Here is a 20,558-nt window from a genome sequence, read left to right on the forward strand (position 1 = left end):
ATGGTACAACATGAACACGCTAACTTCTTAGGGAGAGAGCTGGGCCCTTGTTGGTGGTTTGTGAACCCGTCTTACCATCGAAGTAAGAGACTTGCAGCCAGCTCTACAAGTCGGGTGGCAATGTGACTCAGAAAAAGGTGTGGGCTGTGTGGTTTAAAACTGAAACAAATATCAGTTATTTAAATCAGAAAAGTCTCCAAGGCAGGGGCCCTACGTTGCTGAAACTGGACCTCTAACTGTAAAGAAAATACTCTGCCTCAATCGGACTAGAGTAAACCCAGAGGTCATTCTCGTGTTAATCAACCTGTTTCTGGCTTTCCTGGTGTTCTGTTTTGCACAGCTTTGTCAAAAATCTATTGTTGGCGCCCTCTGGTGGCAGATTCAAGCTGCAGAACCTGGCAATACGCTCCAGTTAACATGGCCTGACAGCCCTTACTTAGTGAGAAATGCCAATACCAGCTCATCTCGTGTAAAAGCTAGCATCTCCCATTGTTAATGATGCATATTCCAAAGTTTAATAAAATTACTTGAACGCTAATTTGGACTTAAAAATGAATAAGCACATGGAACATTTCTGCATGATAATAATACCTAATACTTTCGGGGTTATCATTCTAAGTGCTTCATGTTTATTAAATAATTTAAGCCACACAACAATTGTATGAGGTGCTATTATATTCCCATTTTATAGAAGGGGAAGCTGAGGCACAAAGAGGCCTCATTTGCACAAGTTCACACAACTGGTAAGTGGGAGAGTTGAGATTTAAGCCGGGAAGTCTTGCTCCAGACTCTGTTCTCTTTTCTGCTACCCCACACCATCGTTCATATGGCTAGGTACACAGCTGGTTTTATACAATGCCTGGTTCTCTAACATTGACTATCATTCTTCAGATACTTCTGCTTTTTAAAAGTAAAGCAAGATGATGTATCTGCGTATATACATACACACACACACACACATATATAGAACATATAAAGTAAAAGATATTATTTAATGTGTATCATTTAAAGACATGTATATAAAAATTATATATATGTATGAAGCAAGATAAATATATGGCTTTGATTTTGAAAGTATTTGAAGGTTTTTTTGTGGTGATCATGTATTCCAATGATAATATTTGCTACCATTAATTAATTCAAGTTGTTCTTTAGATTGGGATTGAAAATGTAAAATTCTGCATGTCTTAATCTCTGTTAGTCTAAGCTTCTTGAGAGCAGAATTAGGAGACAGATGATTTATCTTTGTGTACCAGTAGTGGGGCCTCTGTCAATACTTACTGAATAAATGAACAAGGGAATGGACGAATAAATGTATTAGCTAAACTTTATTCAGAACAGTGAGTGTTCAGAACTGATAGCAAAGGCTCATATGCTGTTTATGATTCGTCACTTTCCTAGCTGCTTTATGTAGACTAACTCAATCTACAGCCATCTTAAGAGGTAGGTGCTGTTACTATTCACCATTCTACAGGTAAGGAACTGAAGCACAAGGGTTAAATAAATTGTTCAGGCTGCTAAGTGGCAGAACTAAGATTCAAACCAGGGAATTTGGCTCTGGAGTTGTGAGCTCAACCACCATGCTACATGCCAGCAGGCCGGAGCTGGCCTTGGCTGTGATGAGTGTGTTTACAGAGCTGCAGGGGTACACACCAGGGGCTTTTTCTGTGCTTAGTGCTTATATGGGAAAAGTATTAGGCCTGGACTCCCTTCAGCTCGCAGAACCTCAGACTTCACATGCCCCCCTCCCCTCCCCAAACTCAACTCACTGTGCCCTTCCGCCCACCCCTAAGCTCACCCCTGTCCTCCGCTCCCTGCCTCAGCAAGGGGCAACAGCAGTCTCTTGTCTGGGCTTCCTTTCTCCAGGGTTGCCCCTGTCCTGTTCATGCTCCACATAGCACTTTGAGTGAGTAAAAAAATAGACAAATTTTTTTCTCCAGAAGTTTTAGGTTCACAGCAAAATTGAGCATAAAGAACAGAAAATTCCCGTATACCCTCTGTTCCCACACACACCCAGCCTCCTGCATTCTCAACATCCCTCACCAGAGGATTTCATTTGTTGACACATTTTCCCCCAAAGTCCGTAGTTTACATTAGGGTTCCTTGTTGGTGTTTTACATTCTGTGGGTTTGCACAAATCTATAATGACATGTATCCACCGTCATTGTGTCAGATAGAGTAGTTTCAGTGTGTGTGTTCTGCCTATTCATCCCTCTTTCTCCCCTAACCCGTGGCAACATCTGATCTTTTTATTGTCTCCATAGTTTTGCTGTTTCCAGAATGTCATATAGTTGGAATCATGCAATATATAGCCTTTTCAGATTGGCTTCTTTCATTTAGCAATATGCTTTTAAGTTTATTCCATGTCTTTTCATGGCTTGGTAGCTCATTTCTTTTTAGCACTGAATAATACTCCTTTGTCTGGTGTGTCACAGTTTATGTCTCAGAGTGATCTTTCAAAAACACAAATCTGATTGTAGTTCTCTCTACTTGAAACCCTTTAATAGCCTCCCTGAGGACAAAAAATAAACTCTTCAGCATGTGTTCCTAAGTCTTCACAAAAATAGCCTTGCATTCCACTCTAGTAGCTCCCCCATGGTCCTCTGTTCTCCATCCTTAATGAACTTCTTTTTTGGGGTGGGGGAGTAATTAGGTTTATTCATTTATTTGTTAGGGTAGGTACTGGGGATTGAGCCCAGGACCTTGTGCATGCTGAGCATGCACTCTACCACTTGCGCTATACCCTCTCCCCTGCTAATGAATTGCTTTCTGTTCCTCAAGGTGACACAGTCTCACTGACTTCAGGGCCTTTGCACATGCTGTTCCCCCTGTCCCCCGTGCTTCACATCCTCCCCATACTGCCCCAGCTCTCTATTCTCCTCCTGTCTTGTCATTCTTCAGGATAACTTCAGCATCCATGTAGGTGGCCTTTGTAATATTTGAGACTCTCAGTTTCTTTACCTCCTGCTCCAAGACCTTTCACTCGACACGATTATGCCACCCATTTACAAAGTCATCAGCACTAACTGCCCCACATCTCAGCTCTGGAGTTCCAGCATCCTGCTCTGGTTCTTCCCTCCTATGTCTCCCTCCAATGCCATATCTTGCTGTAGACAGTTCTGTTCTCATCTTATTCAACTTGTCAGCAAAATGGACTACAATTTACCATTTTAACCATGCTTGTGTACAGTTCAGTAGTGTTCAGTACATTCACACTGATGTGCAGTCTCCAGAAGTCTTTTCATCCCGCAAAACCTAAACTCTGTACCCGTTAAACAAGAGCACCCCATTCCTCTCTCCCTCCAGCCCCTGGCAACCTCCATTCTGCTTTCTGTCTCTGTGATTTTGGTTACTTTAGGCACCCTACCCCATGTAAGTGGAATCATACAGTATTTGTCCTTTTGTGACTGACTTATTTCACTTAGCATAATGTCCTCAAATTTCATCCATGTGGTAGCATGGGAGGTTTCCTTCCTTTCTAAGGCTCTAAAATAGTCCATTGTATGCATATAGCATATTTTCCTTATCCATTCATTTGTTAATGGGCATGTAGATTGCCTCTACCTTTTGGCTATTGTCAATAAAGCTGCTGTGAACATGGTTATACAAATGTCTGTTAATTTTTTGATGAACCTCCAAACTGTCTTCCATAGCAGCTGCATTATTTTACGTTCTCACCCAACAGCATACAAGTGTTACAGTTTCTCCACATACTTGTCAACACTTGTTATTTTCTGTTATTTATTTATTTATTTATTTAGTAATAGAGGTCCTAATAAGAGGTTATATCTCACTGTGGTTTTGATATTCATTTTTCTAGTAATTAGTGATGTTGAGTATTTTTTTATGTGCTTGTTGGCCACTGGTATATCTTCCTTGGAGAAACGTCTATTCAAGTTCTTTGCCAATTGTTAAATTGAGTTGTTGGGGTTTTTTTTGTTGTTGAGTTGTATGAGAATTCTTTATATATTCTGGGTATTGACCTCTTATCACATACATGATTTGCAAATATTTTCTCTCATTTTTTAGGTTGCTTCTTCATTCTCCTGATTGTGTCCTTTGATACACAGAAGTTTTAAATTTGGATATAGTCCAGTTTATCTAGTTTTTCTTTTGTTGCTCGTGCTTTTGGTGTCATATCCAAGAAATCATCGCCAAATCCAATGTCATGAAGCTTTTCCTCTACTTTTTCTTCTGAGAGTTTTATAGTTTTAGCTGTTTGTCTACATCTTTGATCCATTTTAGTTTTGATATGTGGTATAAGGATCTAAATTCTTTTTTTCTCTTTTTTCCCACATGCAGATATACAGCTTCCCCAGCACCAGTAGTTGAAAAGACTTCACCCCTTCCCTTGGGAGACATTTTCTTTTCTAGTGCTCTATGATCCGCAATGTGCCTGCATGTACCTCTTACCTCAGAGACTGTTCCTCCCCATCTATTTTGCTGGTTCCTCTTCTTTCTGGCCTCCAAACACTGGATCTGTAGGCTCAGTACTTATCTCTGTCTCTTTCTCCTCTTTTCCCTCCCCTCTCCAGGTGATCTCATTCAATCCTATGGCCTTAAATATTGATGACCCCCAATTCTCTACCTCCATCCAGCTCCTGTACTTCAGGTTCATACATCCACTTGTCTCTTTGATACCTTCGTTTAGATATCTAAGAGACATCTTAACCACACAGCTATTGATTACTCCATCAAAATCTGCTGTGTTTCTATCATCTCCCTCTTTGCTGATCCCCCCCCCCAAGAAGGAATATGTATAGCAGTAATCATTTTTTTAATAGCTATTTTTTTTCATCTTACTGCTCTAGTTTGGGTCTCCCAGTTACCTGGTCTCATAGCATGTGTTCTTACCTACCAAAGCACTCATGATACTAATTTATTGTAATCATTTGTTTCTAGCTACTGGCTGTCTCCTGCACTAGACTGTCACCTCCAGGGGTGTGCCTGCTTTGCTCAAGATTGAGAGAGTCCCCAGTACTCGGCATAGTCTTTGGCACATAGTAGGAGCTCAAGAAATACCTGTCAATTGAATATATGGATTATTTAGCAATGGAGTATGAGGGGTTTAGAGATGAGGATACAGGAGTCAGGGAACCCATTCAGGAGTCTCTCTAAGTACAAGGTAATACATATCTGAGCTAGGAAAGTAGAGATGGAGAGGAAGAGGTATATTTAAGAAACATGAATGCTGAATCCATGGACTATGAATGTCTGGGGATGGGAAGGGAGGGGTGTAATATGACTCAGGACTTGTGCAGAAAATGCTTCAATGATGTGTCTAGGGACTTGATAATTTATGTTCACCAGAGTTGTTTGTTTAATATAATTTACTGAAGCATCATAAGCAAAACCTATATTAGGCAGCCCCTACTTTCCTGTAGAGAATTCTCTTCTTTTCTATAGAAAGCTTCCTATAGGCAGTCCCTGAAAAAGTGTACAGATGTCAAATGTGTGAAGGCTGTACAAGGTATTTTGACGCTGCAAGGGAAACTCCATTCTCTGAGAGCTAACGTGCACTTTCAGATCCCGAGTTACATCTCTTCTTCTAGGCCCAATCTTTGATCATCTAGTTTTGGAACCTAATCTACGTTCTTTGGCTTTTTTTTCCTTTTTCCTTCGCAGATGTACACATATCTTCTTGAGCTCAGTGAACTCCCAGTTGAGAGTCCCTGATTCAAGCTTACATGACAACTCCCATTTTTGTGTCAATTGTAGTAAGGTTTTAAGACCTACATTTCTAATTACTGTAGTTCCAGCCTGTCATTTTCCCATTTTCTACATGCTTATTTGATATTTTAAGTGCAAAATGCAGTAAAGTATTCAAATAAGGACATAAACAGTCTCCAATGGATACAAGTAGGGGTGCTGCTGAAATTGAACTCTAAGCTGTGGGCTGGCATGACAATTTGAAGGGTTTGCTTGTTGGATAATATACAAAAGATCCCCCACGCTAAGGGCAACTTGTTAAGCAGTGCCCTGCTGTGAGAGGGTGGTAAAGAAAACGGAACTCTACTTATATTTTGGGAAATTTGCAGGCAGTGCTATATAATATCCTTAATTGGACTCCCCTGCTTCCATCAGAACCATTCCTTCTACTCACTATGTTCATTTCTTTGATAGGAACTTGTTATGGGCTTAATTGTGTACCCCTTAGAATTCATGTGTTGGAAGTCCTAACCCCCAGTAACTTAGAATGTGACTGTATTTGGAGAAAGGCCTTTGAGGAGTAACTAAGGTAAAAGGAGGTTATATGGGTGGACTCCAATCCAGTCTGACTCATAAGAAGAAGAGATTAGAACACACACTCAGAGGGAAGGCCCTGTGGCGACACAGGGAGGAGACCACCACCTACAAGCCAAAGAGAGAGGCCTCAGAAGAGGCCTGCCAACACCTTGATCGAGAACTTCTGGCCTCCAGAACAGTTTGAAAATGAATTTTTATTGTTTAAGCCTCCCAGTTTGTGGTACTTGGTTATGGCCACCCCCGTACACTAATAAGGAACTCTTTGACCAAACACCATTAGCCTTGCTGAGACCTTGCGGATACCCACTCAGCCACACAGGGTCCTCTGGGCCTTAGAGGTGGAGAGGCAGTCCCCTTAGGGTCCAAGCAAGGAACAGAGGTTTTGAGCAATCAGATGTCTCATCCAGGGTTACGCACCCGGGAAGAGGTCAGACTATAGACTTGAATTCACTGTTCGACGCATAGCCCTGTTAGGTGATTTGGACGTGCCAACTTTCTAAGTCTATTTGAGAAAATCTTGATTAAAGTGCAACGTCTTGAATATGGCCACATAATCACTTGCAAGCAGATGCTATCCTTCTTTAGATTACTTGATAACATTCATAAATGTTTCACACGGATGGCCAAAATGAAAGAAATTGTAAGGAAGAGAGCAATGATAGAGGAGGGGAGATTTTTACAAGCCTGTGCTTAGATTTCTGCCAAGATGTAAAAAACATTGAAAAAGTAAACAATTACATCATTTTAAAAAAGAGGAATATTTTCTTATGTCATCATAAAAGTAATAAATATTTATGGTGTAACATTGGCAAAAGATGCAAGTTTTTAAAAAATTTATTTTTATTGAAGTACAGTCAGTTACCGTGTGTCAATTCCTGGTGTACAGTACAATGTCCCAGTCATGTATATACATACATATATTCAAGACATAAGTTTAAAGAAAGAAACATGTATCTCTCACAATCCTACCATTCAAAGATAACTCTTACGAACATTTGAGTAGCCATCTTTCCAGGATTTTATTCCATGCCTATGCAGACATGTGTCACAAATGTGAAATTACAGTGTACATGTACTATTTCATAGCCTCTCTTTTTTCTATTTGGATATATTTTATGGACATTCTTTCAAATCACCAAATATTTTTTGAAAATGCAACTTTTATGGTTACATTTTTTAGTGTTCATTATATAAATGTGCCACACTTTATTTAATTAATATCCTACAATTTAGGTAAAAGAAGGTCATTTTCTAATCAGAAATGTGATCAAAATGGTAGTGGGATTATGCTGAAAAAATATAGGTCAGGAAACACATTTTTTAAAGGATGCATTATATATTCAGTTACCCCCAAATTAAGGATCTTTATTTAGACAATTGCAGTTGAAGTTACCTTTCTCAGTAATTATCTATTGTCATTGGAGGTAGTTTAGTCTTACTGAAAGAAATTTGATTAATATAAGAAATTAGAGTCAATTTATTTTTATGACTTCTTTGGGACCTTCCTTTCATTGAGTCATTAATTGGTGGTTCATTTTATTTTTAGTTTTTTAGTGTGTCTACCTGAAGAGCTGTCTGTTCCATGAATTTAAATTTAAGGTTCCAATACCCTTCCTCCTTGTATTTGTCTGCTGTTCTTTAGAAATGACAGGGCCTGGCATATTTTTAAACATTTTCTGAAAAAGTCTATGAAACGAGTTTAAAAGACCTGAACTTTTAACCTCATTAAGTTATGGTGAGAATAGAGAATGTTAATGTGTTTACTTTAAAAATGAATAGAATTACAGGAGAAACTTGCTGCTACATTACTACAACTGTCTAGCATTTGTTAAGGGCTTAGTACATGGCAGGCGCTTTCCTGTAAATTACTTCATTTAATTCTCACTCTAGCCTCACAATTTACAGAGGCATTTCCTTCGTTTTATATGAGCAGAAACTGAGACAAGGAGGTTGAATCTCTTGTCCAGGGGCACATAGATACGTGGTGGTCTCCAAAGCATGTGGTTTTTTCATTACACAGCCCAGCTTTTTTGATGACCAGGACAGCGCCTTAAATGGTGTTTGGAGTTCTTTAATGGGTGCTCAGTGGCAGGGAGCATGCATGCATAGACCAGGTGTGATGATAAAATAGTCAGACTCATTTTGTGTGTGGTTATGGGAATCATCCTCGTTGTTTTGTAGTCACAGACTTGTATTATGTACAGTACACATCCTTGTGGGTAGATGGATGTGTGCATATATACACATACAAAAGCCTACCCTGAACAGGATACAATAATACCTTTGTAAACCTCCAAAACACGGCAAATCCTACACCCAAAACACAAGTTGGCAGCCAAATGCTGAAACAACAGTACATCAAAGCCCAGAACTTGAGAAATGCTCAGAATATTAATATTTGAAGACAAAAAGATTTTACTATTTATTATTATTTTTTCATCCTCGCTTAACTTGGTGCTTGGCACTGGTTGGCTATGACCTTGGTTTACCTTGACTATGTTCTTGGTTATTTATTGCAGCCATATTGCCCACTGGTTGCCATAGGCAAACATTCTTCCAAGATGTTTTTAGAGTACATTTTTACTGATGAATAACATAACTGTATTTCAATGTAGACAAATCATAAGGTACAACTTTTTCTGTTAACAGAGGTACTGGGGATTGAACCCAGGACCTTGTGTGTGCCAAGCCTGCACCCTACCACTGAGCTATATCCACCCTCCCTACCTGGAGTTTCATGAAATGGACTCAACCGTGTGGCCGACACCCAGATTAAGAAATAGGATGTTACCAGCTTCGGAGAAACTGCCTCTTACTCAGTCTTAGTCACCATCGCCCCCTCCCCAAAGGCCTCTACTCTCCTAACTTTTTGACCAGTTTTGCCTGTTTTTGAACTTCATATGAATTGAGTCACAGAAATACTATTTTCTATTTGATTTCCTATTTCAACGTTATCTTAGGAGATTCATCCATGTTCTCACGTGCAACATTTGTTTATTCAGTTTCATTTCTACATGGCATTCCTTTGTCCGAATATGTCACAACTTATTTTATCCGTTCTCTTGCAGATGCATATTTGAGTTTTCCCCAGTTTTTGACTATTATCAGTAGGGCCCCCACTAAAAACAGTCTCGTATATATCTTCTGACACTAGTACGTACATATTTCATTGGATAAATGCCTAGGAGTGGATTTCTGGGTTATAGGGTATTTATATATGTTCAGTTTTAGTAGATGCTGCCAGAAGCTTTTTTCCAAAGTAGTTGTACCAATTTACATTCCCATTAATAACATATAGGGTATTTAGCTGCTCTAGATCTTTGCCAACAATTGGTATTGTTAGTCTTTTTCTTTTTAGCCACTTGGTGGGTATGCTTATTATGGTTTTATTCTGTGTTTCTCTAATGACTAATGAAGTCTAGCACCTCTTCATATGTTTATCAGCAATTTGGATATCCTTTTTTGTGAAATGCCTGTTCAGGTTTTTTGCCCTTTTTCTATGGGTTGTCTATATTTTTCTAATGGGTTGTCTGTAGGAATTCTTTATAATGTAGTGCCTGGAGGCAGCATAAAAGTTTTGGGATCCTGGAAGTTGTGGTAAAGACGGGGGAAGAACAGAAAGGGAGGTTGGGACACCTGAGTAAAACCCCATTGGCTTCTCCCTCCATTCAGCCTTGACATGGGAAAGGTATTTTAGGTAGCAATGCCTTTAGTCCCTGGTGGCTCTGTGCTTCATCAAGGGGTAGGCTGGCCCCACTTCTTGGCCTGTTAGTCTGGGTTTTGAAGCCCCATTTTCTAAGAATCTATACAGTATTCTAAACTCATAATTTCAGATGATCTTGTCCAGTCCCAAGGTTGGGTGTTATCTCTGTTTGCTCACCTCTCCTCTACGTCCTCTCCTCTCCAGTCCCACCACGTTCTGTCCATTCTATGCCCCAAATATGCATCCAGTCTGATCACTTCACCCCACTTCTGCTACCCGATTCAAGGCACATCGCCCTTCCCCTAAGCCAGTGAGATGGCTTCCAAATAGGCCTCCAACTGCCACAGCAAACTGTTTCAAAACACAAACTGAATCCCTACTTGAAGTTCTTTATTCTCCCTGTTATTATCCCTCATCACCCCTATTCTTTCCCTCTTAGCACTATCACAATCAGTAACTACATGTTTCTTTCTGCCTTTGTTTTCATGTCCGTCTTCTCCACCAACCTGTCAAGTCCATGAAGGGATCAGACCTACTTTGTGCACCAGTGCAGCTCAGTAGGTTTGCATTTGAACCAGAGAGATTGAATTAACACCTCATGTCAAATCTGAATCAAGTCCCCAGTGCCCCTCTCAGGTGGTCATCCAGTGGAAGGAGCTCTCACTACCCCCGAGGCCACCTATCCTGTATTTGAAAGGAAAGCAACGTACCTAACTTCAGTGTTCAAAGTGGAGGCAGAGTGTGTAAGCGGAAGGAAGGCTAGGATCTCTGCAAGACTGGAAACAGGAAGGTCTTCCCAAGGCACCAACGTCCTTGCTTGATTGTTTTAGTTGGAAAACTCTCCTCAGTTAGCAGATGCAGTTCCTGGCTCTTTGGCCTTAAATTCTCTCCCACCCATAGCGTTTCTAGGGAATTCAGTGCACGTCTGTTCTGGGGACAAAACAAGCTTGGAGGGGTCAATCCTGTTCCCATGCCCTGCCTCTGACCTCCCCCTCTGGAACTGAGGTCCAGAGTGGAACACATTGTGGCCTGGGGCTCTGGAACAGGCCTTGCCCATCTCTCAGTGGCCCAGCCCCTTACCCAAGTGTGGATTATTTAACACACAGTCCTCAACGATGATGACAGGGAGCTTGGAATCCCAGTGCATCCCCAGAAAGAGACAAGACTGCGGTTTGAAATTCTGGCTGTATTGAGGCTGTGTCCCCAGTGTTTAGCTAGCCTATTAAGTAGTAATCTAACCTTGTGGTGATCTCAATTAATTTGATGTTTTCCCCAGTCCCCTTTAGATAACGTGCACTCAGCACTGTGGGTTCACGAGCAATTTTAAATCCAGCACAGGAAAGGTCCTTTTTATATCCCCATAGGTCACGACCAAGGTGAAATCTAATCAGTATAGCTGAACAAGGCCTTGGAGCCAGAGAGATCTGGGTTCTAGCCTGATCCAGTCACTTACTAAGTGGGCCCTTGGACATTCACTTTCCTCCCTGAGCCTCAACGGCTTCATTTGCAAAGTGCAGCTAATTCTTACTTCTAGGGCCGTTGTGAAGATTTACAAGTTATGGAAGGTGTCTAGCACTGTAGCTGGTACAGGGTAGGTGCCCTGTATGGGATGATTCTTTTTCCAGAGTGTCCCATCTTCTGGGAAAGATGGCCAAGTACGGCTTCTGAATCTATTTGGTTGTTCTGGGAGGTACTGTTATTAGTCTTGATTTCAGGACAGTATTTGCTAAATTCCTATAGGTACTGCCAGGCTCCTCGGCATCCCTGATGGGGAGACAGAGGCAAGGGGTGGAAGCTAATTTGAGCAAATGAGCTGGAAACAGGTCCAAACCCTGAAGATTTTAATAATCTATCTTCAGTTTATTTCCAGTTAATATCCATCACTTACAGGCATAGAGGACTTTTAATTCCCTTGCACTCATAGCACAGGCCTAAATAATTAGAATCCCACAAATGCCCTACTTTATTCAGTAGTTCCAGACATGTTCTTGTGAGCTGTTTGAGCGATACTGACAATAAAGGGAAAAAGAAAGAGCAAAGACTTGGAGGAGATCTGCTGATTTTTCCTGGGTAATAAAAGTATGGATGGTTATTATTTTTCTCATCGATTTCCCACATTTTCTAAGTGATAATTTATTATCATTATTATCAGAATTCCCCCCAAACCCAAACCTTCTGAATTAAAAACACTGGGCAAATTGAATGAGGCTGTACCTCTGAAGGAAGGGTGAGCCTATATAAAGTGGTCAAAGCAGGGAGCAGGAGGCCCAAGGCACCTGAAGGTCACACTGGATTAAAATCTCATCAGCAACTGAGAGGGCCCCTGCTGTGGTTTCTGTTGCAAAGTACAAGGGGCTTCTTCCATTGATAACAGATGCTCAGTGAACAGCGGCTAAGCTGATGAACGAATGATGCCTCTCCTCTGATGATCTCAGAATATTTTCCTTTATCTATTTTCCTCAGTGAGAAATGTCTGCTTAGCTTAGATTCCCCCCAGATAGTGATACTATTTTTTAAATGTTTTAAAAAATTTTTATTTTTTATTGAGTTGTAGTTGATTTACAATGTTAGTTTCAGATTACAGCAAGCAATTGTTACATATACACATACATATATATATTTTCAGATTCTTTTCCATTATAGCTTATTATAAGAAATTGAAAATAGTTCCCTGTGTTATATAGTAGGTCCTTGTTGTTTGTTTATTTTATATATAGTAATGTGTGTTACTATTTTTTAAACTAACCAGCCGATAAAAGTTTATTGGGTTCCTATTATGTGCCAGGTACTGGGTATGCAGTAGTGACCAAAAGAGTCATGTCCTTGCCGCCATGGACCTCATATAAGCTGGTGGAGAAGATAGGATGTGGTCAGGTAAATACAGAAATAACATGTGTGACTGTGTAGGTTCTGCAGAGGAAATAAACTCTTGATAGGGAGGTCAAGTAAGTGTTCTCACCTTCACTTGTAAGTTGAGACCTGAAGGATTAAAGCAAGAAGCTGGATTGGGGTATGGGGAGTGGGGTTGTGTTCCAGGCGGAGAGAACATCGTAAGCAGAGATCCTCGAGTGAGAGAGAGCTTGGCTAGTTCCAGGCAGCGAAGGAGGCTGTGTGCTGGAGCACAGTGAAAGACGGGAGTGTAGTTGGTGTGAGATGAAGTTGGACAGGCAGGTAGAAGCCAGATCACATGGAGACGTGGAGGCATTTGGATTTATTCTGAGTGCAGTGGGAGGCTGCTCTTCTTCCCCCAGACCTACTTCACCTGCAGTTTTTTTTTCCTTCTCTGTTTTTGTCAATTCCATCTCTCCAGTTCAGGCCAAAAGCTTTGGAGTTATCCTTGACTCCTTTTTTTCCCCCCTCATACCACACCTGCCCTGCCAGCAAATCCAGCTGCCTCCTCCTTTAAGTTACAATAGAATCTCACCACTCCTTCCCACCTCCACTCCTCCACCCTGATCCGAGCCATCATCTCTGGTTTGAATTATTGCAGTCACTTCCCAGCAGCTTGGGCTAAGAATGCTGTCAGATTATCTCCCTCTTGTGGTCAAAACCATCCAATGTTTCCCCATCTCAGAGTGAAAGCAAAAGTTCTTACCATACAATCTCGCCCCTCCCTTGTTACCTCTTAGATCCTGGGTATAGAGCCAGTAAGTAAAATACTGGAAAGGGAATCAATGGCTATAACTATATATTCATTCAGTCATTCCTTCAACAAATAGTTACTGAGAGCCTACTGTGTGCCAGGCCCTCTTCCAGGTGTTTGGGACACGCTGGTTACAAATCAGACAAAAAAATCTCTGCCTCATGGAACTTACATAGTAAATAAGTTAATTATATAATTTGTTAGATGGAAGTAAGTGTTAGGGGAAAAAGTAGTCAGGGAAGGAAGAATCCAGCGTCCTGGCTCGGGAGAGATTGTGGTTTTAAATAGGGTGGCCTTGTTCAGAAGGTGATGTCTGAACAAAGCCTTGTAGGAGGGGAGGGAGTTAGCATCACAGGTAACCATGGGAACAGGGTCTTTGGGCAGTGGCCATGCTGGGAGTGGAGCAGTGACTGCTCCCTACAGGGTGATGCAGGCTGCAGCTGTCTTGTAGTTTACACTACCCACAGCCAAGTGGTGGTAGTGGTGTTATGGTTAAGCTAAATAACTTGGGTCAGAACAACAAACTCTCCACGTAGCTTTGATGACAATATATTTGTTAGATCTCTACTTCCTTTAGGATCAGATTCCCAAAGTGAATTCTGAGCAACAGTTCTCAACAAAAGGATTCCACAGGCAAATAGATTTGGGAAATGTTTCTTGGAATTTCACAGGGAACATCAGCATCGTAAAGGCTTTGTGGAATTCTGCTCTAAAGAAGCACGTTTAGCTCAACATTTATTAAGATTATTTAGTTGTGGGATCCTTTTTTTTTTTTTTTAAATGGAATTCCTAGTCAAATTTCATAGAACTACAAACTTGGAAATACTTATATAGACAGATTGGAACCTACCAATCTGGGAAGATTTGATTGAGTTTTCACTGGGAGCAAAGTGCTTGGAGGAGCTAGAAAAGAATGCTAGTTGCTAGGCTGAGTGCGGTCCTCCAACCAGGAAAGTCTGGATAGTTACGAGATTAAAAATGGCTGGGGATAGATCTAGGGTCAAATAATCATTAATCAAACTTTTACTCAATGTTTCCTTCCTTGTGGCATGCTACGTGCTGAGAGTTGGCAAACTTTTCCCATAAAGGACCAGATAGTAAGCATTTTAGGTTTGTGGGCCATATGGCAGTGTGAAAGCAGCTATAGACAGTATGTTAATGAGGAAGCATGGCTGTGTTACAATAAAACTTAGTTTATGCATACTGAAATTTGAATTTAATATAATTTACATGTATCATAAAATATTATTCTTTTGATTTTTTCCAACCATTTAAAGATGTAAAAACCAGTGTTGGCTTGCATACCCTATACAAGCAGGTGGTGGGCCAGATTTGGCCCACTGGTTTGCCAGCATTATATGCTATATACCTGCAGGAGATCCCAGCCTAGAGGGAGACATCTACGTGGATAATTAGTGTATTGTGGAAAGGGTTGTAGTAGAGGTCAGCACCGGATGCTCTGAGAGCCCAGAGGAGGAGCTGGGAGGGACTTGGATAGGTTAGGAGGGGAAGTAATAGTGGAGGCACTCTGGATTTTCTGCTTTGTCTCCAGGCCCTGGTTGGGTGTTGCCCGAAGGGTGTGCCTGACTGCACTCAGGTGTTTTCTCTTCTGACTGGGCATCTCTTTCCCTCAGGTCCTGGTCCTGACCCTTAGGGTTCACCTTGAGTCCCTTTTGTGGTGCTACTATTTTCCTCCTGGCTCCTTGACTTGTTTCTGTAGTTTATATCCCCATTTGTTACCAGTTTATTTTGGGAGTCTTATCTTTTGAGTACCATCCCTGCTGCAGCAGCCTTCTAGAGATTGAGCACATGTTCCCTCCCTCCTGGGTGCCCTCAGCCCCTTTCCTTCAGGGGTGATATTCTTCTGCCCAGCTAGCTCTCAGCTGCTGCGATTTCTGAAGCGAATTATGGGAACTTCACACAGTGGTGTGCTGGTACCAGCTCAAATCGACTTACGAGACCCAAACATACACATCTCATCCCAAATGAGTTCAGTGATATCTGGTTGCTAGCTTGAAACCTGCTATGGTGAGAGTAGAAATTGGAAAAGGAAATCTGCAGATACAAATCAGGGCTCTTTCCCCCTACCACCCTCCGCCTGTGGCCATTTCTGACCTGGAGAACTGATTTGCTAGCATAGCACTCTTTATAAGCCCAGGCAAAATGATTTTTTAGGATAATACACAACTCTACTCGTTGATTTATAGAATGAGCCGGGAGAAATTTGGATCTAGATGTAGTGTCAATTACTAAACTTTCAAACATGTCTGGAATATCTCCTCTCCTGTGCCTTCCTGACACATTCTTACTAGACTCTCCCAGTCTGTGTTGGTCCCCCTTCCACGGTGTGCTCAATTATATCACACTCTTGTGTCATTTTCTGAGTCCATGCGTGTCTTTTATTCAATTATGAGCTCCTGAAATGTGGGCCAGGAGAGGTAGCTGTAGAGTAGTGCTTAATTGCCAGGGCTGTAGAGCAGGATGTCTGGGTCCAAATTCTGGTCCCATCACTTATGATCTGAGTAACCCAGAGCAAGTTACTAAATAACTCAGTTTACTTCATCTGTAGTATTGGGGTAATAGTGGGATGTTCCTCATACAAGTGCATCACTAATTAGTTTCATATACACTTAGAGAAATATATATATTTCTTATATTTCATTTCATATACAACACTTAGAGAAATACTTGCTCTTAGTAAGCATTCAGGGAATTCAGCTATTATTAGTAACCATTTGGTTTTCAATTCCCATCATATTGTCTGGCACATGTTATATGGTACATACTTAATACATTTAATATGTATATGAAATGCTGATTAAATGAACAAAAGTGCAAATAGAGGTAGAGAAGCGAGTGATCCTTGTGGGCTGGATTAAGGGGATTTGAACAACTGATAGGGTTTGCAATAGGGCTTAAAGGGTTGGTCGAGTGAATAGATGGGGAAAGTTAATGGTTAATTCAGCAGGCACTCATAGAAAGAGCCCTGCTCTCCAAAAGTTAGGCCATTTGGTAAATATAGAAACTGAATGTTAAAAATAATTAGCATTAAGCTGATTTCATTTCAAGTTGATAGCAGACCTGCTGTCAAAATTCCATTTCTCTCCTCCCTAGTGTCTGCTGAGGTGTTACTAAGTGTTTAGCTTTAGGAATATAATAGATTTTAATTATTGAATGATGCACTTGAAGAGAAAGCAGGAAGAAGTCAGGAATGTTCTGTAACTCCGGGGCATCGATTTTATGCACTGTGGAGAAATTAACATAATATGGTGACATTTCCACAGCCATCCAAAAGTAATTTGACGATGCTAATTTGAGAGATTGAGACCCCTGATTCTTCCCGCCCACACATCCATTGTCACTTTGCCTTTGGTGAATTATTTTTCCTTTTGGAACTCACCAGTGCTGTCTTTGGCAAATTAAAGCTAGTAATGCACGGCTCTGCCCCCTGATTGTGCTAAAAGAGAGGCTGATTCCCTCATGAAGGGAGGGGTATTAATTTGTCTTTTTTAGGATTGACAAAGTGATTGAGGATGACGTAATTCTCTTTGAGGTTTTTCTTCTTTTGTCATCGAGCAATTGTTCTTCAGCTGATAGGAGGAGTAGATCACAGCAAGGAAGACGACTGTTGTAGAAGAATCAGGACTGTTGTGAAATTTATCCTTACTTCCTGGCCTCTCTTCCCCCCCAAAAATTCATAGCCTCTGGGGCAAGAGAGATCTGGTTTGAATCAGGACTTTGTCATTTTGCAGTGAGTAATCTGTGATGCACCTTTTATTTTGAGCCTCACTTTTCTCTTCTGTAAACAGGGATTATGACACCAACCTGGCAGGGTTGTGGGTACTGGTGAGATGGAGCTCTGTGGTGACAATATGAGGCAGAGCCCGGGTGGCTTAGTAGGTGCTCAAGAAATGCTCTTTCCTCACGTTTCAAAGTTCCTTTCTCTCAGAAAGTGTTACACGAATAGGGGGGATTTTCCTTAAACATATTTTAATTGACAAGGATATGTAAAAATTAACATCCAGTTGAAGCTTCTGTTTTGGGAATGTGTACAGGACTATGACACACATATTTGTGTGTGTGTCGGCTCTTGTAGGGCAGGCGTGTCCAAGGGTGACAATATTTCTAGAACAATTCCTTGCATACTGCCTTCAACTCCACCTTTTTCTACTCCTACATCAGGAAAGCAAATCCACTGACCAAGAGGAATAGAGAAGATTGGCAGAATGGTCTGAAAATGCATTGGACAAGAAAAAACCATTCTAGTCTTACAAAATTTTTGGTATTTGTGGCAAACATGATACTTAAAATTCACAACACACAAGCAATTGTCCCTCTCAAAATATACTCTTCATTGGTTGGTCTCAGTGAAACCCAAACCTTTGTGAATTTTACAAAATGTTACTACAGACAAGGGTTTGGTGAGTCAATAATCTGTCAATTAGCAGGTTGAAGATTCACTGTTTGGAAAATTATCATTCATTGAATTGACTTAAAATCACAAGTTGGCTAGGTTGTGGGCAGGGAAGCTTTGCTCTGTGTCCATGGCCATGACATTCTGGACAGTTTTTTACCCACCCCATTTATTTGGGTTTTGAGATCATAAAATGTATAATTGTGTTTTATTTATCTATGTTCAGGAAGCATAAAAACTATACAAAATGAAAATACTTTCAGTCATCATAAAACATGTGCTATTAAGCACCATCTTAAGAAAAATTTCAGTAGGAGTGTTTTCACTTTAGAATGGACTTAACTTTTCAGCCTTCATACCCAGAGGGGTGGATGTGGGGAGGAAGAAAGTGCACTAGACCGGTTGAAGACCTGTGTTCAAATCCTGAATTTGCCTCGTAGGAGCTCCGTGACCTAGGGCATATTACTCAACCTCTCTGAGTTTGTTTTTCCACTTGAAAAATGGGAGTCATTCTAACTACTCACAGAGTTGTGGCAAATGACATTCTACAGGGAAGTTTATCCTGCTTTTCTATTTCTGCCTCTTCTGGATCAGTGCTCTCAGGATGCAGGAATATTTATCTCCTGCAGAATGATTTGTGGGGATCCTTCTAGGGGACTGGAGGAAGCTCCTCTCACTTTCCCAAATGGTCCCTTTCCAGGATTGGTTTGCCTGTTGCCCGGATGGCTCAGTCCCTTTATGCGCTGGCTGGAGAAATGGGAGTCAACAGCATCCGAGCAGGGTGGATGCCAACACTTGGAGAGTGAGAAGAGAAAAGAGGCCTGTAACAGAACACCAGTGTTTAAGGTGCAGAGGAGGGTGGCAGGCCAGCCAGGAGGGAGCTGGGCGTGGGAATGCAGGAAGATCCAAGTCAAAAGTAGAGGCAGAGGAACCAGTCAGCTGCATCAGACACCCCAGAGAGGTCATCCAGCACGTGCTCTTCTGGTCATCCTCAGGTGCCTAACAGGGCATGTTTCTTTTCTTTGCTGATAGAGGCAGGGGCCAGGAGGGCAGCGGTGGAAAAGGAGTGGCAGAGTCCGGCGGAAACTGTGGAGAAAGCTGAGGATGCAGGAGAGCAAGGTAAGCCCCACTGCATGCAACTGACATGGTTCACAATCCTCCAGACGCTTTCCTTTCCTCTGCTCTTGCAGCAGCTGAAGGGAACACAGAAGTGATGAGTACTATCAGTTCCAGAGCAATGATGGAAAAAACCAAGACTTAGAGTGCTAATGCTTTTTCAGCCACAGTGGAGCTGGGGTTTGAATCCAGCTCTCATGAACCTAAGTCCCGTGCCCTTCGCACTGAACTGGCTGCATCTTTCTGGAGTTTCCTAAGTGTTTCCCAAAGCAGCAGTGCAGCGCTTGGTGCAGGCATCTTGGCCGGACAGAAGGCCACAATTCAGGACTCCACTCTGTCTCTTTGTGGGGAAATAACCAAGCATATGTGGTCCATCTTAGCGACCTCGTGGCTAATCACTTTATGATTTCTAGCCTTTACTCCTGCTCCTGTGCTCACTGCCCTTCGCCCTGGTCACTCCTGCTAGATAAGTGGGGGGTCCCTTCGTCCTAGTGAGAAGAGACCACCGAGCAGCCCGAGAAGATGCTAGGATCCCCGCCAACACAAGGCGCCCCCCAGCGGTGCTGGCGGTAAGCACAGCTGTGTGGACAGCGCCCTGGGGGCAGGGGTGGAGGAGGGCGGCCTGTGTTTTCCAAAGTGAAGTTCCTGGTGCTGTGGGCTGTGGCATTTGGGGGATGTTGGACAGAGGGACCCTGTGAGACTTTGAGGGATTTAAAAAAAAATCACACGCAGAAGGAGATTCAATTTGGATTCTAAGTATTTACAAATTAACCCTAGGTGTGGAGTCCTCCAATCTGAGAATGTTGACAGTCACGTTGTCTCCTAGTGCCTAGTCCCTCCTTGTTTATGTGAAAATTAAGGCTTTTAAAGAAACTTTCTTCTAAGAGTTCAGGATTTTTATAAATGGCTTTATAAAGCATTGGAAATGGCACGGGCTGTCAGAAGTTTTGGTACTGGAACTTCTCTAACTAGTTGTTAACACAGTCTGTTTCTCTGTCTGATCCTGTCCGTTTACCTGTAACTTCCCACCCGTCACAAGTTACTACTGTGCAAAATGCTTAAAATGTGAGAAAAAAGCAACAGTGACATAACAGCAGAGCTGTATTTATTGAATGGTTACTACGTGTTAGCTCCTGCTCTAAGCGCCTTCCACCTATTGTCATTTAGTCCTCACAACAGTCATATGAGGAGACTGAGGCAGAGCCCGTAAGAGCAGAGCCCGTAAGAGCAGAGCCCGTAAGATCATGACTTAGAATTTCCACTACACAAGTCTGTCATCTATTTCTTTTGGCATCAGCTTGCTTTGTATGGTGAACATGCATAATATTTTCATGCATAATATTTTAAAAATTACCAGGATTTGACCTTGGCAGGTCAGCTGTGGAAAACTTGTGCTGTTCATTGTGATGTTTTACCGCACTAACATGAGTGTGAGT

At 41.7% G+C, this 20,558-nt stretch overlaps 1 protein-coding gene across 4 annotated transcripts in view; it reads left to right on the plus strand.

The window, feature by feature from the left end:
* PDE1C (phosphodiesterase 1C) overlaps positions 1 to 20,558 on the plus strand; it is a 508,368-nt gene that overhangs the window by 36,509 nt on the left and 451,301 nt on the right. For all 4 annotated transcript variants that reach the window (XM_064487468.1, XM_010988060.3, XM_064487470.1 and 1 more), the window contains exon 2: positions 19,039 to 19,125. In XM_064487468.1, the coding sequence (XP_064343538.1) occupies positions 19,039 to 19,125 (87 nt within the window). The remainder of the gene's footprint in view (positions 1 to 19,038; positions 19,126 to 20,558) is intronic.

This window comes from Camelus dromedarius, chromosome 7 (assembly GCF_036321535.1).
Source record: "Camelus dromedarius isolate mCamDro1 chromosome 7, mCamDro1.pat, whole genome shotgun sequence".
Classification (NCBI taxonomy): Eukaryota; Metazoa; Chordata; class Mammalia; order Artiodactyla; family Camelidae; genus Camelus; species Camelus dromedarius.